A 26,675-nucleotide genomic window follows, 5' to 3' on the forward strand; every position below is an offset into this window, starting at 1 on the left:
TAATGGAGTGGAAGAATTTGGGTGGCCACTCAGTTACTTTCTTATATGTTTCAAACTTCTACTCTTAAGAGACTTAAAGAACCCTTAATTATGATGATACTAATTGCCTGAAATCTGGATTATCTGAGATGTCTCCTTTTATCTCAGCAGCAACCCCTCCCTCCTTTCTGTCCCCCTACTACAGCTGATCTCCCTTTCAGATGGAAAGTTGTGTTAAAATTAATGCCCTTTCTTGGGTTGTATATTTTTCAAAAATTATTAATGAACTTATTGTAGCTTCTATCATGGGAAAGATTCTTACTAACCTTATTGTTAAACATTTTAAACAAATTTGAGCAAGTTTCTGGAATAATCAGAGAATTTTGCCAAGTATAATCTCATTTTTTCATATTTCTTATTTAATGGATCCTGTCATGTTATTAGCATCAGATACTCTTTACTTAGAGAAGATTAATCTATGCTGAAATAAGTAATCTAAAATGTATTCATAGGATAAATAGAGGCACTTAAAGCAGACCATAAAAGGGCTGCAACAGTGAATGGCGCTTCAAGCCTGGCTGTGCAGAAGCAAGTGCTATGAAGCTCTTAAAAGTCCGAACCTTGAGCCCTATCCCAGACCTCCTGATTGTGAATCTCTAGTGGTGAGGTCTGAATTTAAAGAAGCAAAAACATTGCACAGATGATTCTGCTGTGCATACAGGGCTGAGAACTGCTGTTTGTTTTTAAAAAAATTATACATTTGCTGTTGGGACTCTTTTTATTACTAAATTTATTGTTGGTGCTCTCGATTTAGAGGTTGCGTTGCCTACCCAAAGTTGTTAACTATTGGACTCTTTTCTTTGTAATGAACTCTGATTACCTCAGGGATGTAGGTTTGATATGTTGTATATATGGGGAAATAAGGTAGCCTGGAAACTGTCTTAGCAGCAAGATCTGACTTCACTTCCTAGATCACTTGTGTGGTGTCCCTTAACCTCTCAGACTGTTTTCTCATCTGTAAAAAGATGACATAACAAACATAGTATTTATGGAAGTGCTTTCTAAACTGTAATTTTCTGATTAATATTAATGATTATTTAAAAATATTGGTAGTGTTGAAGCAGCTTTAATTTCTCATGCAGGCAGAGGATTGGAAGGTTCCTAGACAGTGTGCTGCTTATATGGAGGCAATGGTCATTGGCCTGTTTATTAAATAAGATAATTAATCAAAGCCATACTCTGGTCATCAGAAGCCCCCCCTCCCCCCAGTTTTATGGGAATGCAATATTTAAGAATAAAATAAATGTTGAGGGCCAGCCCCAGTGGCCTAGTGGTTAAGTTTGGCACACTCTGCTTCAGCGGCCTGGGTTTAGTTCCCAGGCGTGGACCTACACCACTCATCTGTCAGTGGCCATGCTGTGGTGGCAGCTCACATAAAAAAAGGGAGGGGGGAAGATTGGCAGTGGATGTTAGCTCAGGGTGAATCTTCCTCAGCAAAAAAAAAAAAAATTGAAACATGTTTTCTTTGTGTTATATAACTTATCTCTTTGTCATTCGGTATAATTGGACTAAATTGTTTCAATGATTTAAAACTGTATTCTGATGCTGGGTTGGCAAACTCTTTATTCTACCTAAGGTAGAAAGTGGGCCTACCTTATTATAAATAAGGAAAAGAGGCAAATTCAGGCCCTCCTGTGGGTGTCAAACCTAAGAAGGTTTTTCCCCCACTAAATTGATTCTGTGTATATTTAGGAGCCTTTCATTCTTTTATCATGGAACTCGAATATGATTTTTTTTTTGGTGGACACTTAATTAGAAAATTCCTCATCTGCTAGCATTCTATAATTTTTTTTAAGCATTTGAAATGTATTAATAGCCTTCTTTTAATATTCTCTTCTTTCTCTTTAATTCCCCTAACACCTAGTATGTTAATCTTACTGATTTGACAGGTAAAGAGAATAAAACTACTTAACAAATATACTCACACAAATATATTTTTAATTTTGGGAATTTTATTTATTAAAAAAATTTTTTTCTAAGTCAATCTCTTCTCTGCTGGCTAGAAATTAACTTTGGCTAACTAGCATTGGTTGAACTTCCAGCAATGGAATGATCTTTGTATTTCCATAGAATATCATATGGCTAGTGTTGTGAAGTTAAAAGTTAGCTCTAATCTTAGAAAGCACTGGGTGGGAATCAGATTAATTGAATTCTGTAGAATTGTGTACTTGTCTGAACTGCATATCTAGTTTTTTAAAATGAAATTGTAACTTTTTGAAGAATCACTGAAGTTGCTTTTTCCCCTCTCCAAAATTTTAGGCCCACCCAAAATACTTGAGTTGTATTGCAATCAGCTGTTTTTTCTTAGCTGCCAAGACTGTTGAGGAGGATGAGGTAAATATTTTCCTTTAATGATTAGTCGTGTCTCTTCCTTGAAATTTTCTCTCCATTTATTAACTTTCTGTTTACCAAAACAAAAATTGAAAATGAGTTTATTTTTTTCTGTCCTTTGCTCCCTTCCCGGTTCCCCTTTGCTTTATATAGAGAATTCCAGTACTGAAGGTGTTGGCAAGAGACAGTTTCTGTGGATGTTCTTCATCCGAAATTCTGAGGATGGAGAGAATTATTCTGGATAAGTTGAACTGGGATCTTCACACAGCCACACCATTGGATTTTCTTCACATTGTAAATATACTTGAAGTATTTTAGTTTCTTATTTGAATATGTAGTCCTATTTTAGTAACTTGAAAAGTAAATTGCTCATTTCTTTTCTTCTGATTTTTAGGAAAATTAGTGCATTTAGCCAAGGAAAAATTAGAAATTAGGATATATGTCAAATCACTGAAGCTAAAATTGCAAACTTAGAAAGAATGTTACAACTATTTCTGTATATAATTTATCTAGACATTTAAGTAAAACTAGAATGTTGTTCTCGTGATGTTTTTTTTTTTCAGTTTCATGCCATTGCAGTGTCAGCTAGGCCTCAGTTACTTTTCAGTTTGCCCAAACTGAGCCCATCTCAACATTTGTCAGTCCTTACCAAGCAACTACTTCATTGTATGGCCTGCAACCAACTTCTGCAATTCAAAGGATCCATGCTTGCTCTGGCCATGGTTAGTTTGGAAATGGAGAAACTCATTCCTGATTGGCTTCCTCTTACAATTGAACTGCTTCAGAAAGCACAGGTAGGTGTCAGTCTAATTTAATAGTGTTCATTTTAAGTTTATCTCTTACTGGGATACATAGGGTTACCAGATGGTAATAAAACTTGAGAGTTTCTCATCTTGTAATGGCAAACAGATTTTGTGTTTTGCTGCGAAAGATTCACTCTGAGCTAACATCTGTTGCCAATCTTCCTCTTCTTTTTTTGCCCCCTCCCCAAAGCCCCAGCACGTAGTTGTATATTCTAGTTGTAGATCCTTCTAGTTCTTCTATCTGAGCTGCTGCCACAGCATGGCTGCTGACAGATGAGTGATGTGCTTCCGTGCCTAGGAACCAAACCCAGGCCACTGAAGCAGAGAGCGCCGGATTTTAACCACTGGCTATCAGGGCTGGCTTGGCAAACTGTTTTTAAGAGTAGACAAGATTAAAGTAGTATGCTCTTTAAATTTATGGGCTAGATGTCTTTTTTCCTCTTGTAAGAGTTAGATAGTATTTTCTTGATTCTTTTTAACCCTTCTAGATTACTTAAAATCTTTAAGAATCTTGGAAAATTAGTAAGATTTTCTATAATATATTTTCCTTAAGTTTTGTATAAAGAACCTTCCTGGCTACATTTATAGGTTTCATTATAGTACTTCAGTACTTTACTCTTTATAAAAAATACGTCAAAAACATAAATTGCAAGAAATTGCTGTTTAGACAAGCAAATAATTTATCATCAGATAGAAAGTGAAGTATTTGTACCAGACTTTGGCAAGTAGAAACTGTCTTTCTGAGAGGTTTTGTCCTGGTAGTTCCTGTTATTGCCTGAGATTAGTCTATAACTTGCAAATTGGTATAAGATGTTATAGGTCAGTTAAATTCTTGTCAGTCATCTATATTAAATGTAAGAGTTTAGTGGAAAAAAATCTCATTAAAATGCAAAGTTAGTAATGGTGCCAAATATGTGAGCAGCTATTCATGTCACCAAATAGAACATGCACGTTTACATCTGCTGCAAACTGTACTCCTCTGCCAACTGAGTCCATAAAAGACGTATGAACCTACTTTCCCTTTATGTGTCCCTATTTATTCTCATTTGGCAGTCTTTCTGATTTATTTTATTTAGAGAAAAGACCTTTTAATTCTGAGCTTAGAAACATTTTGTTTTTAAACAAACTAATTTAGAATGAACTAATTTTAGCAAAGAGCTGCAGTTACTGAACTAATAAAACGTATAGAAGAATACTAAAAAGAAAAGAGAATAATACTTGAATTTGGTAAGATACTTTGAATTTTCTAAGATCATTATAATTGATGATCTTATAGATGTGAGCTGTAAAAGTTAGCAGACATATAAGTACCACCTCAGTGCTACCTCTCAGCTCTGAGAATTTCACACCCTAGTTTGAACAGAGTAGGGCTTGAGAGTCTTTTATTTAAAAGGATGAGGATCAGAGCAGTATTCAGCTAGAGCCGCATCCCTCTTCTGTGTGCTTTGTTCCACTGTTTTTAGCATGGCTTAGCTTGTTCTATATCCCTGGGACATAGGATGTTAGTGTAACACAGGCTGTTTCTCCTTTACAAGGGAGATAGTTTCTTTTAATAGCATATCTTAGGTGAAATAATTGAGAAGTATTTCTTTTCATTGAAATAAATCTTATAATGAAAATAAACCCTAGGAGATAGTTGCTAATGAGAATTTTTAGAAACTATCATAGACCACCCAACTTAGCCCAACTAGGGTGTTAGAAAGTCAAGTCAAATATTAATCATTTACATTGGACTGTGGAAGTAGAGGAAGAGACATTAACAGAAAACCTCCTACGTTATGTTTTTTATTTTTTTATTGGAACAAATGACATATCTCTAAATGTCTCCTGACTTGGTCTCTGTGCCTATTCCCAAGCTAGTACAGAGAAAATTTGCTATATGAAGCGTTACTGTCACAGAGAAAGGACAGACTTTGAAGCATAAGTAATAAGAATGTTGTAAATAGCACATGTATTCCCTAGCTTGAAGGGCTTGTTCTCTACTGAAGAATACTGGAGAATTGCTTACTCTCTTTCATAAGTCTTGTGGTGCTAGAAGAAGAAAGTGTTCACTGAAACTTGTTTTTCCCCCCTTTACTGAAGGAACATGATAAACTTAGAATTTGAAGGAATCTTCTTAGCAATCATTTTGTTCAACTCCTTTATTTTATAGCTGCAGTTCAGGGAACTTGGGACTTTCTCAGAGACTCACAGGGCTACTTAGTAGTAAAGAAGACTAAAAAGAACCAGTGCTTTTTCCATACCTCACAAACCTTAAAGATTCCAGTGCAGTGGTTTTCAGAGTTTCCTTTAGGACTTGAACCCTTCCTTCATCCCCAACAAAATCTTGTACCATACAATCCTGGAATACCACCTAGAAAAGTGTTACCTTGTAATATGTGTTTGGGGCAGAGACCTATTGGGTGCAGAGCCCTCTTCAACATGGCCTCTTCCCTTGCGCAAGCTGTTTGGGCATAGTTTGAAAACCACTGTTCCATTCTCTTATATACATATATAAATAGTTATATTCCACAAACATTTATTGAGAAATCTATGATCTAAGGCACTGAGGATACAGTGATTCTAAAAAAAAAAAAAAAAAGTCTCTTCCCCATGTAGCCAAATTATAATGGGGAAGAAAGTTAAAAACAAGTAAGGTCATCAAACTTCAGAGACTTAGGGACTTGGTCTCAGCAGTTCTCTAAAACCAATTTGGACTGGTGGCTAACCCTTATGGCCCAAACCTGGGTGGCTTCTGATTTTTCAAGACTCAGTTGTCTGCTAAGTTTACCTTTCTTAGGTAGGAACACCAGCTCTAATATCTTTGTAATTAGACCTGAGATTAGGTCATAGTAATATCAGATATTCCCCCTGGATTTCTAGTTCTAGTATAAATTCTTGCTTCAGATTGGTGAGATCATGCCAGAATTACTTCTGCCATGTTTCCCAGTGTCCTGGTTTGAGAGGACTGCCAATGGTCCATCACAGACATCTCATGCTGTGAGGGGGCCACCATCATGAGCTCTGTGTAAGTTCCTTCTGGACTTCAAAGTACAGTGAGTGTTCCCTGTTTGAAAGACAAGCTTCCTCTTGTCCCTCCTCCTTTCCCCCCCTGCCTCTCATAGTTCTTGTGCTACCTGTTGGTCACCATTCTGGGGTGGCTAAACTCTCTTCTTACCTCTCTCATGGCTCTACTTCTGTGGCTTTACTTACGTCCTCTTCTTTTTAACTGATAATCTCAGGATTTTAACTGAGATTAGTGTGGTGATCTCCCTAGTCCCTAGCCAGGCAGTCGTGAAAGTAGATGTTGCTTGCTATGGTATAGTTTAAAACTAGAGTTAAAGAAGCAGACCGTCGGAGCCACCAGGGTCTCCCAGTTCTTCTCGAAGGTGCCTAAGATCAGACTACTGCAGTAGATATTTTTAGTGCTTTGTGCTATCCACCAAACCTGGATCAGTCTGAACCTATCATTTATGTCATGCTCTTCTGGCCCCTTCCCATCAGTAACCTATTTGGGTGTCTGCTCTGTAAACTTTCAATGGTATTTGCCCCACCTTCCTTGGTGAGCTAAATTATAGTTATGTTTGTTTTTCTAGCAAGGGATACTTAAAAATGGTTACTGTATTTGAATTTGGGGAGATAGTCATGAAAAATAACAATAAATATTCCCTTCACACAATTCGAACGAGTTCATTTTGAAACTTTTTATAATGGTTTCATTAGAGGACTTGTGTCTAAAGATGTAGTAATTACAATATATGTGCTTCTTTTGTTTCCTCCACTGGATCTCAACAAGGGTCATATTATTTTGTTCTAAGAACAAATTCAGGTTGTATTAGATTAGAAGGAATTTATTTTGATGTTATTTCAGACAGAGGACTTGGGTGGAAGTAGAGTTCACATATATGGTATTGGTTTGAATAATCTCCAGTGTCTTTCTAGGTGTATCATTTTCTGCCAGTCCTCACCTCTAAAATATAACTCCTTATTTACTTACTTTTTTTTTTTTACAGAGAAAGATTATAGTGATGTAATAGTCTTCCTTTTACTTGAAATACATATGTCTTTTTTCAGGATTCTGCTGTGGTACTATGCTCAATGACCAAGGCATTAGAATATTTGTGGTACTTTTAGTTTTCTAGGCCACTAAATATCATTCATTCGCTAAAGAACAGTTCATTAAACTAGGTACTTAGTTTTTAGAAATAATTTTTATGCTGTAGCCTCCTTTTCACATCCCAATTTGTTTCATTTTTATTACCTCTCTTTTGTAGGCTTCTTGAAGTGTTGGCTAGGGTACCAATTGTCTTAAAGAATTTTGAAGCCCCATCTCTCTTCCAAGTGCTTTATTCTACTGTTCTTAGCATGTGTCAGCTTGTTCTACAACTCTGGGACATGATAAGACCAAGCCTATGGTTGTAAGCTTGATAGTTGGGGACTATCTTAAGTATTAGGTAATTTTTTTCTTTAAGGGAAGAGAAGAAATTCTAATACTAGTTAATAGTATCTTACCCATAGGGTGTTATCCAGTGTCTTTCAAACTAGAAAGAAAATTAGTGAACCAAATTGGTACTTGGTAAAATGGTAAAAATTAAAATAACGGTCATTTTCACATATTGTTTCTGACAAATTCAGGCATTTTTACATTTGTACTACATGATGACTAACACCAACCTTTCATCCTTTTTTCCACTGATACTTTCCTGGGTAACAAGTAATGAATATATTTAGAGATAAAAATAATTTTGTGACCAAATGTGTTCTTGCAGGATATGTTATTTTCCTTTATTTTCTCTGTGGTATTGCAGACAGTCATGCTGCATGCTGCAGGTTATATAGATATGAAAAAGACTTGGTTAAGAAATGTCCAAAAATACTTATGAAATACACAAGACTGAAAAGTGATCCCAGATAGTTAAATAGTCAAAGTAGGCTCCCTGGAGGTGGTGGCAGTTAGCCAGACCTGGAAGGAATCGGTAATACAATTTCAACAGGTAGAAGCAGGATGAGCAAGGGTAAAGTAGGAAAGGGCAAGACTTGTGCAGAATGGAGAGAGGGCCTGTTTGGCAGGAGGGTAGAGCGCAAATTGGGATATGCTAGGAAAGAAGGCTGGGGTCAGATTGTGGAGAGGCTTGTTAATATCAAGCTAAAGAGGTTAGCCTATTTCTGGTAGGCATTGGGGTGCCACTAAAGAAATTTGAATAGGGGAGAAATACATGTTGCTAGAAGAAGATTATTTTGACTAGAGCTATAATTACAGGGAAAGTAGGGCAGAGAGACTATTTCCTTACCACAGGTAAGATTTTGAAGGCCTTCACTGTACAGTCATTGTGCTAGAAACTCAGGGAATAAAAATAAATACAATGCTTACCTCTTGGATCTTGTAGTCTATAATGGAAAAGCTTAAATGGTTAGATTATTTTAATGTGGTAAAGAGGATGACAAGTTGATATGGAAACAGATGACTCCGGAATTTGGATCTGTAGGGGGCTGGAGGGAGTCGAGGGTGGCTTCAGAAAGAATTGACACCTGAACTATTCTGATAAGGAATTGTTGAAAGCCCCAAATTTTGAAAAAAATTAGTAAAACCATTTCTTCCTAGTGTTGTCAACCCTATTTTCTATAAAAATATAACTTGTCAAAAGTTTTAAAAACAAAATACTTAAATTGTTCTAAATTCTTAGCCAGACAGCCTTCTCCATCCCTTATTTAAATTTTATTGTTGTTGTTTGTCTTTGGCTTCCTTAAATTCTTAATGAATTTTGTCTTTATTTGTACTTTGGTCTTCACTGAAAAGATTAGAAGAGGCAAAGAGGGTGAGGTGAAAAGCCTTCTAGACGGGGGAAGAGACTGAACAAAAGCAGATGTTGGATATATAGCAGTGTACAAAAGAGAGTAGTTTCTGCTTTCATGAAGATATCCAGCATACAACTGCAAATGTGAGTTCAAGTTCCAAAGAGATTTATATTAGAAATACAGATGTGGACATAATTCCTAAGAAGATGGATATGCTGGAGGCATAGATGAGTTTGAGATAGAAGATGTGGGGAGAGAAAAGAAAGCTAGGAGGACAAAGGGCACAGGGAGGAATAGTGGCCAGCAAAGATGACAGAGCAGCCTATATTAAATAAATTATCAACTTTGTGCTTTTTTCTCCCCTGGCCCAGATGGAGAGCTCCCAGCTGATCCACTGTCGGGAGCTTGTGGCACATCACCTCTCTACTCTGCAGTCTTCCCTGCCTCTAAATTCCGTTTATGTCTACCGTCCCCTCAAGCACACCCTGGTGACCTGTGACAAAGGAGTGTTCAGATTACATCCCTCCTCTGTCCCAGGCCCAGATTTCTCCAAGGACAACAGCAAACCAGAAGTGCCAGTCAGAGGTACAGCAGCCTTCTACCATCATCTCCCAGCTGCTGGTGGGTGCAAGCATACCTCTGCTAAACGCAAAGTAGAGGAAATGGAAGTGGATGACTTCTACGATGGAATCAAACGGCTCTATAATGAAGATAATGCTTCTGAAAATGTGGGGTCTGTGTGTGGCACTGATTTATCAAGGCAAGAGGGACATCCTTCCCCTTGTCCACCTTTGCAGCCTGTTTCTGTCATGTAGCTTCAGGTGTTACCTTCAAGTACAAACTAAGGTAGACTACTCTGGGAATGGGAACATGGAAAACCAGGAAAGGCTATATAAATGTATATACCTTTTCAGGCTGATTTGAAGTGAGCCAGAAAGAAAAAAAACCTGTTTCCTTGTGTGGGTAATTATAAATCAACATTATTTAAGCACTTAAAGACCAAAAAAAAAGTGTAAAATTCAGAAGATCCCCAATTTTTTTTGACATAAAAAATTTTTGTAGTGTTGGTCAGTTCCACATTTTTCTCTGATAAAATGTAATGTAGATTGCCCGTGTCAAAAACTCACATTCAATATTTTTTTTGAAGTTTCAAAATTCATAGCTAGCAAACCCTGTCCCCAGCCTCCTGATTTAAATTTCCTCTTGCTTTTTGCTTGTTTCTTCATTGAATACTTAATGAATTTTATGCATGTTGATCTATAGCCTGATTTCCACTGATTAGAAAACCCTCAGAATTATTTTTTAGCAATTTAGTGAACAGATTATTTCAGTGTGACAGCCATGTTTAATCTGTGATTCAAATTCAGATTAATCTGAAAAGGGTACTTCAAAATTGCCCCATATGAATCAGAGGTGTTAATAGAAGGACTCATATTACCACATTGATTTTTGTGTTTATCTCCTTTCAGTTTCTAGAGTTTGGAAACAAAATTGGTTTCATTTTTGTTTATCTTAAAGTGGAGCTTAAAAGTAGTATGTAATTAGGACACACTCAGATTTGTTGAAAGCATTTTTGACATTTGTATAAAAGAATTTGTGATAAAGTTAATATATCCAGGTGCTCACCAAAGAAACATGTAACAACTAAAATTAGATTTTTTTTTTGTAACTAATCTGTTTTCACTCATTCACTCATTTGTAATCGGTAGAAGAGACTGTCTAGATGTTGGAGCAGCTCTGTGATTTGAGTCTGTAACATGTAATAACTGAATTCAGTACCCTAGTTTTATGTTAAGCTATTAGGATTTTCTCGATAAAAGTTCCTCCTACCTCCCCAGCCTACCTATATTCTCTTCATGACTTCTGGATCCCGGGCTCCCTGTGCAGTCTGAAGAAGGTATTGCAGGTCAGAACCATGTACTGATGATGAAAGCCTCTGGTAGCAATAAACGTTGTCCTTAACCTTTGTATCTTGTAACTTTTTTCTGCTTGTGAAGAAGTGCAAGTTCCTGATTGCTTAGGTGCTGCTATTTCAACTGTAGAAAACAGTAAAAATCCTAAGACTGTGCTTACAGAAAATAAAATATGAAAAAAAAAGGGGATTTAAATGTGACTGAGGGATGTAGGTTTTGACGTAAGAATTTTCCCTTTATACTGTTTTCTCACTGCTGGACTGTGGACCTTCCAAACAGTGAATTTTCATCTTAATGGAACTGTTTGTGAGGGCAGGCACAGACCCATATCTAGATAATGTGTCCTTTTTAACCCACTGATTTTGTTGTTTAGCAGAGCAAGAGTATTCTCAGGTCAACATCTGACTTTTTTGAAATTCTTGGAGGGTTGGCTACCTACCTACTTAGGACCTTACAAAGTAATCAAAGGAGAAACTTTTAGTTACCTGTAAGTGCAGGGAGTGGGAGGGAAGATAAAAGAATGAACTGTTTTTGGGTAAAGATAGTAAGAGGCTGGCTTTGCAGATACATGTTAAAAAATCCCACTCATCCTAGACATCATTTGGTTCTGTTTCTTAATTTCTCCTGACGTCTGGGGAGCTCCAGGAAGTCTACATGTTCATCATTTGTGTAAAATAAATGGCACTCAGTCCCCCCACCTCCACTTAACAGATAATGAACATTTTTATTATGTAGAAAGCTAAAGATAAAATTGAGTCTAGGGTCAGAATATTTCATTTGTAGTCCAGTAGCTACAGATTGAACAGAAGTTAGAGGACAATAAGATTTTAGTACTTCATCTTGAGGTGTTCTAATCTTATCAGAAATTGATGGTGAATCAGTTTGGAACATAGTATTGTTTTCATGGAAAACTGAAGTGGGATGGTTGGGCTGCTAGCCCCCATGCCTCAAAGCTTATTTAACCCATAGCTCAATTAAACGATAGCACTTTGGAGACCAGACCCTCCTGAACACCCTTTCAGTTCTCGCTCCGCCACTGTCCAGAGATCTGAGCTATCATGGGCTCTTGGAGAACGTTGGCTCTGAGGGGTCTGAACTCATGGATTGAGACAGAAAAAGCACAATATTCTTGAACAGTGTGGAACTTTTCTTTAAGAATGTTCCTGCTGTTAAATTGGATTTTGTTGTACTTGAAACTATTCTCATTAGTTTGTCCCAAGTTACTTGTCTTAAATCTTGGCATCACATCACAAACTATTCTCTTCCATAGTTTGGAAACTTGAGCTTTATGGGTCATAACTGTCTGGTGCCTCCTGGTGGTTAGAAAACCTATCATTCCATGAAGCCTCCGCAGAGGCAAGGGAATAAACTGGACAGGCATAAATTAGTTACTCTCTAATCTTCTATTCAACAGAAAAAGTGAAAGTGTATGCTCTGGCTCTTGAAGATCAGACTGGCAGAAGCTAAATGTTCACTTCTTCTCTTTGCAAGATTGGTATGAAGTTGGTTATGTGTGGAAAACTGAATTTTTTTTCTCCAGAAGATGTCTTATATTATTAGTGTGGAGGGAGAAGCGGGTGCTGGGAAGGGGGAGTCCTCCCAAATGCCAGTAAAAAATCAGATATAACCAATTTGTCAGAAATGTTCCTGACACTGTGCCTTAGGTTCTGAAGAAGCTGGAGCAGAGCTCTTCCCTCAGCCAAGCTCATGAGAATCTGAATTTGATCAAATGCCAGCACTGTTGACCTTATTTTGTTACACAACAGTAGGGCAGTAGAAAAGCATAGGCCCAGTAACTGGTCTGTTTTTTCAGAAACAGCTTATTATTTTGTTTGGCAAGAGGACACTCCAGAATGAAGGGCAACCTTAAGCAAGCAACCACTGAAAAGCAATTGGGTGGGGAGGGGCCCTTTTGCTTTTCAGAATACAATCTTCAGCAATTTAGCATAGAAAGGGTTTACCTACTCTTTTACTCCAAATATTTGCTGTGCTTATGAGGTATACAGAGACAAGTGCAATTCATAGTGCATCCCCAACACCTAATGTAGGCCTGGTGGAGTATATAAAATACAGTATTTGGAAAGAGGGAGAGAGGAAGCAGGTGAGGAAATTGGATGGATGGATGGATGTGAAGAAAGGGCGAGGAGAGCTAGAATGGCAACTCTTCAGAGTTCGAGAAGCATTGTGCAGAGACTGCATGATTAAGCTGAGCTCTTTGTAGAATTGTTATTCCACACCGTCCGCCTGTACACACATTTTTTGTGTGTGTGGGACAGAGACCAACCTTGTTATAATAGTGTCTGCCTTTTCTAATCTAGATGGCATAATTTTGAAAGGTAAGTTTCCACAGCAGACCAAAATGCCATTCAACTTGCAGCACTCCAGGTAGCTGATTTGAGGCAGATGTGACATCTTATCAACCAAAAGATCTCATTTATATACAGCTACTTGTCAGTAGGAAGGTTGGAAAGGGAGGTGAGTGGATACCTAGGCTCACAATTAGTCTCTTCAAATTAACATTCAGTCCCTTCACCGGCCCTGGGGGTGCCAGGTGCTTGCTAGATATTGCTCTGAAAGCCAGATGGTGTCACTCACAAGGACTAAATACCATGGTTTTAAGATTTCAAGTACAAGGATCTTCAAAGTGAGCCACATTGCCCTCACTGTCAGTCTCCAGGGCAAAGATGACAGTCACCTGCAAAGCAAAAGGTTTTGTGTGGAAACGTCATTTAAATACAGTGAAAATTATGTACTTAGTTTTTCAGATACCCAGAATGGTTTACCCATAAGCTGGGCCAATGATAGGCAGAAAACATAACTAAAATAACTAAGAAGGAAGTTTAATTTGATAGGTACCGTTGGGAAAAAAAGTTTGGTTAAGCATATTGGGAAGATGACCTGGTTTTCATCTGTCCCAGCTCAGTGCCTACTGATTCTGAAGATGGGATCTCTCCTTTATATTTGTGCTGTGCCAATCTCAAGTAGACCACCTAGGCTAGACTAAACTTGTAGCAATAAGGCAGAATCTGTATCTGAAATCAAGTAATGTTTTTAAAGATTGAATGAGAAAGCCTGTTACCAATGGAAATAGGTTCAGATGGCTCCACTGTCCTTGCTTTTCCACAATGTAGCTAGGGATAAGCAAATAACTTTTATTATTGATGACAATTAGCCGCGGGGTGGTTTCATATCTCTTTCTTAGTTGGTCAGCCAGGAAAACCTGAGAACCTACCAGTTTTACCAATATTTGAGGAAAGGAACCACCTGAAGTAAAATGCCAAGTCAATGGAGAGATGGCAGCGCACTTGACTAGTGGTGTCTGTGCTCAGCTTTCCCTGGGTAACTGAACAGAGGCCAACCTACTTAGAATAGTCTGTTCCTCTACCCCTTCTCATTAAGATGATTACTATTACATGTCCTGTAACCTGAGGATTAAAAGGGGGGAAAAAAGGGAATAGCAATAATAGACTACACATTGCCCTACTTAAAAAAAAAAAATACTGCCTAATTCGATGTTTGAATATCGCACAAAAAATGTCTTTACAACTTGATGCAAAATTTGTTTTCAAAATGAGTGATAGGGTAGTTAAAGTTGGTATTAAAATGTTAAAGAGTTTAAAAGTAAACCCAATTATTGTCCTTAGTGATTACAGTGGTTTCACACGATAGGATGCTTGTGTTTAACTTACAAAACTGATATGTCATGCTCTGGCATCAGTTAAGGAGTTGGTCCCCTCCCCCCAACCTCCCACCCCCAAACACTGGCCACATCACTGGCAGATTTCTTTCCTTACAGATTATAGTGTAGTATGGAAGGGATGGCTCTTAACTCTTGTATTTTGATAGTTTAGTGGCTCAGATGAATCCGACTTTATTGCATTGAGTAATAGTGTCCTTCTAGGTAAAGACAGCCTCTTGTCAGCATGCTCATTCAATTGCTCTAAACCACCTCTTTCCAAGAATCAAATGATTCAAGAGGCAGAGACTATTGCTTCATCATTTCACCATTCAACAGAAGCATATGTTACCATTCTTGATATAGAAGTGAACACTGCTAAGGATCTTCACCAAATGCAACTCATGTCATCAATAGTGTTTTCATGATCTTACCTACTATGGGGGCCGGAAAATGATGGAAATATGTAGACTATAGACAAGTAGTGAAATTAAAAGTTAACTTAAAATGCATGTTCATGCTTTAAAATAGAAATGAATTTGAAAATTGTCCCTTGACTATGAAAGCTGGCCCTAAGAGGTTACTGCTAATAAAGTAATCTAGCCCATCACACAGGTGAGCATTAGAAATCACAGATTCGGCTGGCAGAAGCATGTGTGTCTGTATGTGGGTCTATTTTAAGTGATTTCCGGCAGATTTTTTTTGCAGACATAGTGGAGAAAGCCACCTGGGAAGGCTGAGAAGACAATGTGAATCAGAACCATTGTTAATAACGCTGTTGTCTGGGACAGGATATGTACTTATTCAGGGTTCGTTTCCCATGGTCCAGGACACACAAACTCTGGAAACAAGGTAAAGCAGAGTTTCACAATAAATAAAAATCCAGGGATGGGTCAGAAAGTTATATTGCCTTTAAATATTGAGTCCCAAAGGCAGAAAAGTCATCTACCCAACCACTGGCACATTTTAAACATGAGTAAGACTTGTAGGTCAAAACCCCAGTGACAGCAAAGGGATGTTTTTGGTTGTATCTGAGATGAGGAGAGCATCTGAAATAGAATTTGGTGACTTAAACTTCACTTAAATTTCCCTTTGAGCTTAAAACTGGCAGAATTTTGATACCAAAACTAAATTCAAATAACCAATACATAATACAGAACTGGCTAACTGGATTTTTTTTTTTTTTTTCCAAAACAGAATCCCAAATCCAAAACAACTTATATCAGGGATGCAGGTAACAGAAAAAGAGTCAAATAAAAACAACAATGGTTCCTGAATTTAAAGGAAGGATGCCCACTTCTCTCTCTCTCAAGAGGCAGATGGTCAGCTGAAAAATAAAAACATTGTATCAATAGAACACTCCAAATAAAAACTGCAGCCATCTCTGTTCATGCAATATCAAATGTTTAAAAAAAAGAACCCCAAACTCAAAACAACCCACAAAAGTAACAAAAGGAAGGAAAATGTTGCCCAGATCTTATGACCTGATTGATGGTTGAGGGTCCTGATGGGCTTGTTGAGAATGTCGCTCATGGGACAGAGAGGTCTGGAGTTAACATGAGATCAAGTTTGTGGACCCTCGAGGTGGCGGCCACCTCAGATTAGGGTATATACTCTCTTCAGTCCGTGAATTCTTGGATCAGCAGCTTCAAGAACATGACAGCTAAGCAAGAGGATCCCAACATATGGCTACCTGGGGTCTTGGCCCAAGTTCTCTGTTTCACTCAATTTCCTTTTAAGTAGTAATATTAAGTATTACTGGTTTTGGTAGTGATAAGTCACTTTAGTAACCACTATGGGCAGTGGTTTGTAAACAGACATCGACAAATACAAACAGCAGTGCAATATTTGACCCAGACTTTAAAAGAATAGAAGGCGATGGTGGAAATGAGGTAACTCTTCCCCAACACGTGTGAACAGACAGCTCCTGCTCTTCTAATGCTCTATGTCCATTAGGAGAGAGTAGGGCTTGTCAACAGGATGGTTACATAAAGAAGAAGCTACAGAAGAGAAAAAAGAAAGGTTCAGATTCAAATTTGATTCTTAAAGTCTTAAAAAAAAAAAAAAAAAAAAAACCAGGAGCATCTCTACAACAAACTGAAAGAAGAGCAGTGTGTCAGTTAAAAGGATGACTCCTTGAGCACAGGGTGGGGGTGGGGGTGGGACAGATGCAGCAGCAGCAGTGTTGGCACCAGAGGCTGGGGAAAAAGAGGATGCCTCAGCTGGGCAGAGGGACAGTGGGGTGCCAAGGGACACTAATTAGGGCAGAAGGGGACGGGAATGGGGGAGAAATGGTGGCAGAGATGGTATGTGAAGTACAGGATACCACATGGCAAGTATCTTGGAGAAGTTGGTGCTGCCCAGATGGTAGCATTTGAAGTCCACCAGACAAGGCAGGAAAGCATGGGACTCTTTCATCCATTTCTTTTATCCAATATAGTAAGCATGTGTACATATGCATTTCAAACAGTGACTAAAAAGAACTCACAAAAGGGCACACGATGTTTGGGTAAAAATATATTTTCCCCCAATTTATGTCTTGGCACTAGTGATATATGCATAGATTACCTGTCCACCACTCTCCTACCTTAACAGACACCAAATTACCAAGTAGGTTTCTTGCTAAGTGATTACTTTCATACTTGAAAAAATGATATGCTTCACATCAATACAATTATTTTAGTTTTTAAAAAAAGACAAGTGTCTAACATGCAGCTTACATATATGACAATTCTGCATTAACACTGAAAGTAGATTACATAACAGTTTAGAAACACACTGGTTATTTTCAAACAGCAAAATGACAATGATCTACAACTACAGTTTAAGGCATATCAGCATATTTTAAAATTAAGAAATAGACAAAGTTCTAATGCTGTTCACAGCTTAGTTTTCAATTTATTTAAAAAATTCCCTTCATACCTACATACAGTCTAGACATTGTAGGTCATAATTTCTACTAAGGAGTCATCACATATGTATCCTGTCAATGGAACCAAGACTTCTGGAAGCTGAGACTTGACAATTTCAGACACTTGCAAATGGCAAAGCAAAGGGATCTGAATGGACAGTTTTGGTAGGACCACACAGAGACAGTATGACATGGGTTGAATAGCTGAAAAACCTACTTCAACAGTTTGTATGTGAAACACTTAGGGATATGTCAAGAAGGTGAGGAAACCAAGTCTATTACTTTGAGGTGCACAAGATAGAAAGACTAAGTGTTATTGCTGGTGAGATTTACAAAGCAGAGAGGGAAGATAATAAGTAACTTGTGCCCAGTGTCATTTTAAATGTTCCCCTGGTTGAGATGCCCTTTCTGGACAAAACCTTGACCAATTAATAGAGCCTAACCTGGGAAAACAGTCTCTGAACTGCCAAAAATTCTCATAAATGTTTCTCCGTCACATCTCACCACATATACAACTGTTATGGGTATCTAAAGTCCAGAAGCAGTAAAAAGATGGTCATTATGGTTGAACAAAAGATGTAGGGAGAGGCCAGCTAGAGCTGTCTGGCAAAAAAAGGTGATCGCTGCCAGCAGTTAGCACAAGGGAGAGACCGTTAAACCAAGATCACCAAAAAATTAGGCAGTCATAAAGGCAGCCTAGCATAAAAAATATTTTCCTCTTGATTTTCTCCAGTGGAAGGTTTCTCATTCTAGCTTTATTTACAAAGTCAGAACCAAGGACCCTCTGTAATATCCGATGATGCCCACAATGCTGTGTAGAAAGCCTGGGATTAGTAATTTCTGACTTCTATATTGATATCAAAGAGAAGTTGAATCTATGTGTTTCTTGTGAAAAAGACAAACGTGGCCAATTAAAATATGTTTAGTTATTTTTTTAAACAAAGACTACTCAAACCATTACCTCCCTACTACCCCCCTCCAAAAAAGGAAAAAAAAAAAAAATCCATCTATCCCATTTGCTTCCCTAATCTTAAAAAGTCAGAAAGATCTCAAAGGTTTCTTACTACCGTACTTACATGCAAAGGCGAAAGCACATCCAATTAGATTTGAGGGTATCATTTATTCCGTGCAGAGCCAAGGACTACTGTGAAAAAAGGCACAGATACAGAAAGAAGAGAAGGGAAGCAATAACAAACCAAACAGGGCCAGGGGCAGGGGTAGAAAAAAGTTCAGAAGCAACGCATTAAAAAAAAAAAGCTTCTATATGTTTCTTTTGACTCTTTATTCCCTGACTCTCCGTATGATTTATTTTGCTGTGAAAAAATTTTAATGGGAAGGAAAAAAAAAATCAGTCAATCAATAATCTTGGAATCAAAAAGTCAGCTGAATGCCTTCCATGGCTAGGCTCACTTTAAAAAGGCTTTAGTGATGCATTAAAAATGATAATTTTAAAGCAATATATTTTTAGAATTTACAAGTGTATTTTCTGTTACAAGGCACAAAAATGCTCACACAAGCAATGGTTGGAACAAGCAGACAACACAAGTATTCAAGCTTTTTGTCTGGTGCACAGCGTATGAGCAAATTCAGCCCATGGTTAGAATCAGCATGCCATCTAGTACTTGGCTGCTCCATAACTAGCTTCAGACTACAATCACTAAAAAAACAAAATCACTGGTCCAGTAGCTCCTAAACCTGTCTTTATACCACTACTACTGCTTCTAGCTTGCAGTTTCTATCCCAGCTTAGTATGGGCTTCAATGAAAGTGATTTCTTACTTTGTCTCATTAAGCCTAAATCAGTTCACGGAAGACCATTCCTTCTTTCCCCTAAGAATATGGTTGAGGAAGAAGAGAAGGAAAACAAAAATCTTTATTGGAATCAACCAGAGACTTACTAATTTAAAAAAAAAAAGGGTGTGTGTGTGTATGTGTATGTCCAGGGAGGTACACTGTCTCCTGTCCTATTAATGTAAGACTAGTGAAGGCCAGAAGGAAAATGAAAAGGGGAAGTACTGGGTTCAAGAGAAATGTATTCTTTTAAGAAACAGGAGACAACAGAGTTAGAGAGAAAGTCAGGGGGCGGGGGGAATCTTGTTAGTAGAGGGAAAAAAATCAAGATGATGAAAGGATAAGCTCAAAAAGAAATAGTACAGAGAAGAGATTAAATATGCTCTTTTCTCTACAAATTGGCATCTGTGTCCTGGGATATGGGTTAGTGCTAATCCTCGTTGAGGGGGCGATGGGCCTTGGACACGAAGGCAGGTGGAGCCAGTCGTGGTGAGGGAAAAGTGGGGGAATTCCTTCAAGACAACTGCATTTGGAAGACCAGCTGTTCTATTTCTTCTTCCCTTTCTTGCCAAATATGGAAAGGAGATTATGCAAGGACGCTGAACGTGAAGCTGAATTTCTCCTTTCTTGACTCACGGGTTTGTGTTATGTTCCTTCCTATTTCTACCTTAAATTGCCAAGGTCCCCTCAAATTTGTGCTACAGGTGATACACGGTTTATTACAAAATTTCTAGCTGAAGTATTTCTGAAAAATTTCTTCTCATGATTATTGAAAAATGTTATTAGAAGTACTAATATCGTAGAAGCAGTCATTGGGCCCTCCCCCTCAGCCCACAGAGAGCAAATTTAGGTGTGCTTATGAAAGACTGCTTATCATAAGTAGTAAGTACGTCGTGGAAAGGCCATCATCCTTGTCGCACGGATAAAAGGGAACATAATCACAGTGTTCTTATTACAGTCCCACTTGGCCAGGATTTGAGAGACAAGGGTTCAGACACATTTTTAAAGCCATGAGAGGAGAAAGTCAGTCTGAACAGACCTACAACCCAGGCCAAATAATGTTATATATAAGAATGAAAAATCCATAGAAGCCACATAAAGCTTACCCCGCTTCTGCCTATGGACAAAGCTACCCTGGTCTGGAGCTGGTGTGGGGAAGAGAGAGAGTGAGTTCAGAGCTTTTGCCGTCATGGAGATGAATGATCGAGAAAAGCAAGTTGTTGGCCTGGCTACTCAGGTTTACAGTTGAGCTGCTGAGGTGGTGAGTTTCCTGTCAGGCGTACATGTGGCAATTTACCCTCCTTCCCTCCGTCCAAAGCAACACACAAGTCACAGGCATGCTTCCTGCCGCCGCTCTCAACAGGCATGAAAGGCAAATCATTTCCTTTCCAGAAACAAAGTCCAGCTGCACAGAGATTTTGCTGTTATTCCCTTGTTCTAGGATTTCCCACCACCCAACAATATTCAGCAAAATGAGTTAATAGTTATTGGTGTCTGGGAAGGGTAAAAAAAAATAAAAATAAAACAAAAGGACACATATGGCAGAGATACAATATTACTGCAAAAGCAGGTGAATGCGGACCATCCTTGGCTTGCCAGGCTTTATGTGAAGCTTGCACTGCAAGTTAAAAAACAAAACAAAAAAGTTAGAAATAATAATAAATAAAAAAGAAAGGAAAATTAGGAGCGCCAGCACCAGCATTCGGTGATGGTAAATGCTCATGCAATGATTATGGAATTGACTGAAATTAAAACCAAAAATTTGAGTAAGCTGTTCTACATGACAAGCAAAAGCAAAATTTTAATACCGAATTAAAGAACACGTGGTTAGTTTCCATTTGCATGTAATTTAGAATTCACGAGTGACTTCTTGAAACCACTACATGTTCTAGTGGAAGGATTTACTGTTCAATTTTCATTTTCTCAAATAACACAAAATCATCATCTATCAGATTTGGGCACCACGTCGGTACGGAATGGGACTGCATCTTCCATTTCTGAGCTGCTGGAGTCAGAGAATAAATATACAATAAATGTCTTTGAACAATTAACTTGGAGATTAGAATATAGTGGATGATGGACATGCTATTAATCTACTCGGGAAGGAAAAAAAGACAATCTTTACATGGTTACAGCTACAGCAATGCCAGGAGCCTTCCCCCTCTTAGGTATAAAGCAGTGCCAAACCCAAGGTCCACAGTCTAATTTTAGGCAAGTCCAAAACATGCAACTGCATTCCTTAGCAAGAACCAAATTATTTTTTTTTTTTAAAAAGATGAGTGGATGATTGTGTCGACTGTAGTTATCAGATACCAGGTTCAGTTTTAAAATGGATTTTCAAACTTGCTTTTGGGATGGATGCATCCTGCTGGCAATGGTGCAAAGTTTTCAGAAAAGATGAACACTGTCCACTGAACAACTTACCCTCGGCAGTCCCACCCCTGTGGTGCAGCCACCAACAAGGAAGGTGACTTGGTGGCCAGAGATGGCAGGAGATGGGATCCAGCTAACGGCAGTGCCAGGGTTAGTTCTACTTTGTAACCTTAGGAAATGTTATACGTTCTCATGCCACTACAGGTCAAGGAAAAGCATAAAGCCTTACCTACGTTAAAAAGGGAGCGTGACATTAGAATAGAAAAAACAGAATTTAAAACTATTACAAAAACTAAGTTAAGCTCTGAGGTGGAAGCACAGAATGTGAATAAATAAGCAACTGCTAGAACGAAGCCAGCTCCTAAGTGGCATGTTTGGCGACTCCAGCTCCACGAGGAGCAAAGAGTCTCCATGTATTTTCAAAGTGCTACTCTGGTTACCCTGGTTACTGTCTTTCTGTGGTCCCCTCTAACCAAAACTCTCCACTGGCAGTAAAAGGAGTGATTTTTTTTTTTTACTTTTACACTTCACTGTACAACACTGGCAGTTACTTTCACTGTTCAAATGGGAAAGTGTGGGAAAGGGAAGAACCTAGAGAAAGTTACCAAAAAAATATGTGCCTCGGTCAGGCACAAAACCTGGTGACTATTGTGCACCAAATTATGTCTAATTCCATTCATAAAAAATGAGAATATATAAATAAGGCTAAAATAGAATTCACACATACTTCACGTAAACTTGAAAAGCATTATACATTGCTAAGGCCCAAGGCTGGGAAGAAAATAAACTAAAATGTTAAAAAGGGCATGGAACAACCTCCCTACACTGCGAAGTGTGTTACTAGAAAGACCTTTTTTTATTGGAGGCACAGTATCAATCAGCTCTTGGAATTTTTATTGCTGAAAGGCACATCCAGTATACATGAAATACCCTTGGAACATTGCTGGTCTTCTATAAACGTTTTGAGTTCTCAAACATGTACCTTCACGCACTTAAGCACTTCAGGGTAAGAAAAACTTGACTTTGGGTTTCCTAAGCTGTCAATCGGGAGCTTTTTCTGTTTCATTCATGCCTACAGATATAGAGACAAACACACATTCACACAACCTATTCTTGTCTTGGGTTAGTTTCCATCAACAGGGTATGATGTCAAATGGCTTTCATTTTGTCCTCACTGGGAGAGTCACCGCAATCTCTGAATCTCTGCACGGAGAACGTACCCATTAGTGACCAATGCTCTCCCAACATGTGTAGCTGCAAAAGCGCTTTCTTGAACTGCATTTTAATCTGGGCAGCTGTTACTCAGAATTAATCCAGTATAACTGAATTTTCAGCCCCTAGGGTGCTGTGATCATTTAGGTCTGTATCAATCCCATTAAAATCACACCTCACCTACACCAATTACTTTCTATTGCTTGGAAAACATGCTTGCTTTCTTGCTCTCTTGACACATTTTCTGCTGTGTCAGAGCTTGGGAAATCAAAGTTTGTACAGTATAATTTAAAACTCTCTCTGTGTGTCACTGTAGCAGTGCGTTTTGATTCCTACCACAAGCAACATAACAAGATTCCTCAGGGGCGAGTCTCCATGTTCACCAAGACTAGGCAAATAGCACCATCGTCTCACTCCCCTGTGACAGATCTCAATTACTGTGCAGACTCAATCTTACCTGCTGGAGTTTTAAAGAATGTAATTCTTGGCCTACTCGAGTACCAACATTTTTATTATTTGCTTAGTTGTCAGCGTTTTCCCTAGAGCCTTAGCATCTAAGGATGAAGAGCAAGGGTCCTGAAATACGTTCTGAGCTGCCTTATTGCTGCCTTAAGAGCACCACACATTCAACAGACAAAGGCGGGCGGCATCAGTGGGTTCACCATCCGGCCACCACAAAGGTTTTCCTCAAAGGGATCTTCCTGACCACTGTGCTGACTGTCAACCAACAGCAATTGTCATAAAATCGCCCTCTCTGGTCTTCAGGTCATTTGCCATGAGCTTCAGGTCACAGGAGAATTTTAAGGAAGGCCCAAATCTCCCACTGGATTCGGGCAGCTGCTTTTGGAGTATAACAGGAAGTGACCAACGGAAGAGCAGAACCTAACCCTTTGGCACATTAAATCAAGGCCATGTTTAAAAATGTTTTTTGTGTGGATTATGGGTGTGTCCTGAGGGTTGGTGGGGTATCTTAACTGCATGGGCATTTTGATCCCATTTTCACAATAAAACAATTCATCATCTTGTTGAATTTAGAGGAAAACTACTGGCCACCAGCAGTTCTTCTAAATCTTTCCTTTTGGGAACAAGACTTTCAATGACTGGCTCATCAAGCCTTACCGACACAGAATAGAAAAATAATTTTAACAATCGTAACTTTAGGGTGCTCTTTATCAAAGAGTCATGAGGATTGTCTCCAGAGAGAAGTGAAGAGAAATAAACTGTCTTCTCGAGAGTCCTAGTGTCGGTGCAGAAGATGCTACCGGAGACAACACGCTACGCCAGTCCCGACTGCTTGATCGTGTGGTCAAGTTTTAAATTAATGTTTGTGTACCCTTTAGAAATACTTTAAAAACCTTTATCATCTTCCCTGCACTGTAGAGAAAATACTTGCTTTTATCTTTCTGGTAACAGACCAGTTTCCAGTCTGTAAATGGGAAAAGTAGAGACATGCAAGAAGAATAAAATGTGAGAGGGCCCCAGGACCTGGGCGACACCTGCTTACTTTTTCTTATCCTTGTCTTTCTTGGTTTGCTGGGCCCCAGACTGCTGGGCCTGGGACTGCAGTAACTGAGCTGCTGCTTTCTTCTTCTGGAAATTGTTCACCTCCTCCTCTAGCTCCTTCTTCTTGTCTTCCACTTTCTTCTTCTCTTCTTGGTGTGTCCGCTTTAGGAGGTCAAACTTCTCGTGGAGCTGGAGAGAAGAAGAGGAAGACAGCCTTGGAGAGGGGGATGAGAAGGTTACCGGTGTAAGGTTATTGGGATCTGTTCAAAAACAAACCGTGTGCCGCACTGCTGCACGCACTTCAATTACACGGGCTCCTGGAAGAGCCAGGCAGAGACGGTGAGGAGCAGCCCTTGGAGCCCTACACTCCTTTGAAACTTAGACCCCCTGGGACGAAGGAGAATCCTTGTACACTTTTTCTGATAATAAGTACATATTCATTGTAAAAAACATAAGGAAGAAAATAAAAATTAGCCATGCTCCTAGTAGGAAACACCCTAATGCTAAGAGTAGTTCTTTACTTCTGGTCCTTTTTCAAAATGTACAATATACATTTCCTTAGGGACATACACAGTGACTACAGATATATATATGTGTGTGCTATTCAAAGAATAAGAGTATGTTCAGAAATTTCTGGCCCTTGACAAATTGAATTTAAAAAATTATCACAATGCAGAAATGAAAACTGGGAGGAAGGAAGGGAGGAAGGGAGGGAGGAAATAATTCTTACTAGATAATTCTAGATTTTTACCTAGCATCCATTTGGTACTTAAAGCCAACAGCAAATAAGGCTCAACTTTCCTTTCTGTGGAGCAAAACTATGTTGAATGCTTAGCTATTTAAATAACTTCCAAATTTCAGTAGTCTTTATAAAGATAAATTAAAAGGGGATGATGAGGAAATTATGTAGACAATTTCATTTGGAATTGTATTGAGCTACAGGTCAAGCACTTGAGTTCCTCATCTCCTATAAGAGGCAAACATCACACACTCTGTCTCTCTCTCTCAAAGGGATGGGTGTTGTAACAGAAATCCATGTGAATTTCTAGGAAGCAGTTCGCTTGGTCCGGGCACGGGGAGGGAGAGGGAGTCAGAGGGGCGCTGGAGCAAGGAGCATGCCTACGAAGGCGGCAGCATGAGCACAGACATGGCATGTGCAGCCATCACCCATCAGACAGTGCCCGACCAGCACGGAGTCCTACACAATGTGAAGTACTAATAAAACACCTTGCTGTGATTCTCTCCCTTGAAGGACAGATGGCTTACCTCTTTCTCTGCCTCTTTAAGTTCAGCTTCTTTCTCCTTCACTCTCATAACAAACATCTGTCTCATCTCTTCCTCTTTCTTCTGAAGTTCTCCCAGAAATTCGTTCCTTTTTGCTTCGTATGTCTCCTGAAGACTATTCAAAAGCCACAAACCAAGGACAGCGTTGTGAAGTCACACAGTAAGAAACGTCACTTCATATAATTTCTACCCATCCACTTCTAAAACATAGATAAGGCTGCCACTTACCATATTAAAGGACACATAAAATGGCACCATCTTCTTTTTAGTTACGCAGCAATTATAAAGACAAGCACGTCAAGAACCAGAAATGAGTCAATAAGCGCAAGGCAGCACTAAAGTTATGTCTCTCACTGGCCAAGGTTTATGCTACGTATACTCATACCAGGAAAGCCTGGGCTGGGCTGGCTGGTATCTTCCAGATCAGCAAACGAGATATGATTTCGAGTTTTAGAAGATGGAGGTAGGATGGTGTAGGGAAAGAAATGCACAGGCACTGGCGCCAGACAGATCAGGGTTTGGATTCGGCCACAGCAACTGACTGACTGATCTTGGGAAGGGCACAGCCTCTCAGCCTCGGCGCTCTCTGTGTGAGCCATGCATCCAGCAGCACTCACCTTCCAGGGATATGATTACGGGAATTAAATGGGGGCAGAGGGAGAGTAGCAGTGGACATACCGCCAGGGCTTGACAAATGGTACCCCCCACACTCACCTCCCTCCAGCCCCCAATTTAGAAAGCAGACTCAGTGAAGCATCTAAAGAGACAAAGTATGTCTAAAGATTAGAGGAAATCGCTTCTTTTCAAGTTATCTTACCAACTGTAAATAAGCAGGGAGGAGTTTTATTTTTATTTTAAACCCCATCCTCCTCCTGAGTGTCTACAGAACTTAGAGCCCAATATTTTAAATCAAATGTCAGACACAGCTTTATCTCTAAGACAGAAGAAACGTATTTACAGAAAAATCATCTTTGATAACAGAACTTGCGAAAACACATGCCCAGACCCACACCCCAACAGAGAAACATTTCCTGATGTTATAAGGCGCTATTTCTATTTCCCCCT

At 39.0% G+C, this 26,675-nt stretch overlaps 2 protein-coding genes across 15 annotated transcripts in view; one reads left to right on the forward strand and one right to left on the reverse strand.

The window, feature by feature from the left end:
• Positions 1–10,915, forward strand: part of CCNI (cyclin I) — a 32,344-nt gene extending 21,429 nt beyond the window's left edge. For all 5 annotated transcript variants that reach the window (XM_023637910.2, XM_023637911.2, XM_023637909.2 and 2 more), the window contains 4 exons: positions 2,299–2,373; positions 2,524–2,664; positions 2,934–3,164; positions 9,320–10,915. In XM_023637910.2, coding sequence (XP_023493678.1) covers positions 2,299–2,373; positions 2,524–2,664; positions 2,934–3,164; positions 9,320–9,763 — 891 coding nt within the window. In that variant the 3' untranslated portion in view covers positions 9,764–10,915. The remainder of the gene's footprint in view (positions 1–2,298; positions 2,374–2,523; positions 2,665–2,933; positions 3,165–9,319) is intronic.
• Positions 10,916–15,697: 4,782 nt separating this feature from the next.
• Positions 15,698–26,675, reverse strand: part of SEPTIN11 (septin 11) — an 86,136-nt gene continuing 75,158 nt past the window's right edge. For 2 of the 10 annotated variants that reach the window (XM_005608688.4, XM_070263633.1), the window contains exons 8-11: positions 25,593–25,725; positions 24,328–24,515; positions 18,525–18,592; positions 15,698–16,537 (exon numbers count right to left, since the gene is read on the reverse strand). In XM_005608688.4, coding sequence (XP_005608745.1) covers positions 18,568–18,592; positions 24,328–24,515; positions 25,593–25,725 — 346 coding nt within the window. In that variant the 3' untranslated portion in view covers positions 15,698–16,537; positions 18,525–18,567. Of the gene's footprint in view, positions 16,538–17,039; positions 20,857–24,327; positions 24,516–25,592; positions 25,726–26,675 lie in introns of those variants that run through there. The other 8 variants (XM_005608691.4, XM_070263635.1, XM_001491198.6 and 5 more) reach the window with 6 other exon arrangements.

This window comes from Equus caballus, chromosome 3 (genome assembly GCF_041296265.1).
Source record: "Equus caballus isolate H_3958 breed thoroughbred chromosome 3, TB-T2T, whole genome shotgun sequence".
In the NCBI taxonomy this organism is placed as follows: Eukaryota; Metazoa; Chordata; class Mammalia; order Perissodactyla; family Equidae; genus Equus; species Equus caballus.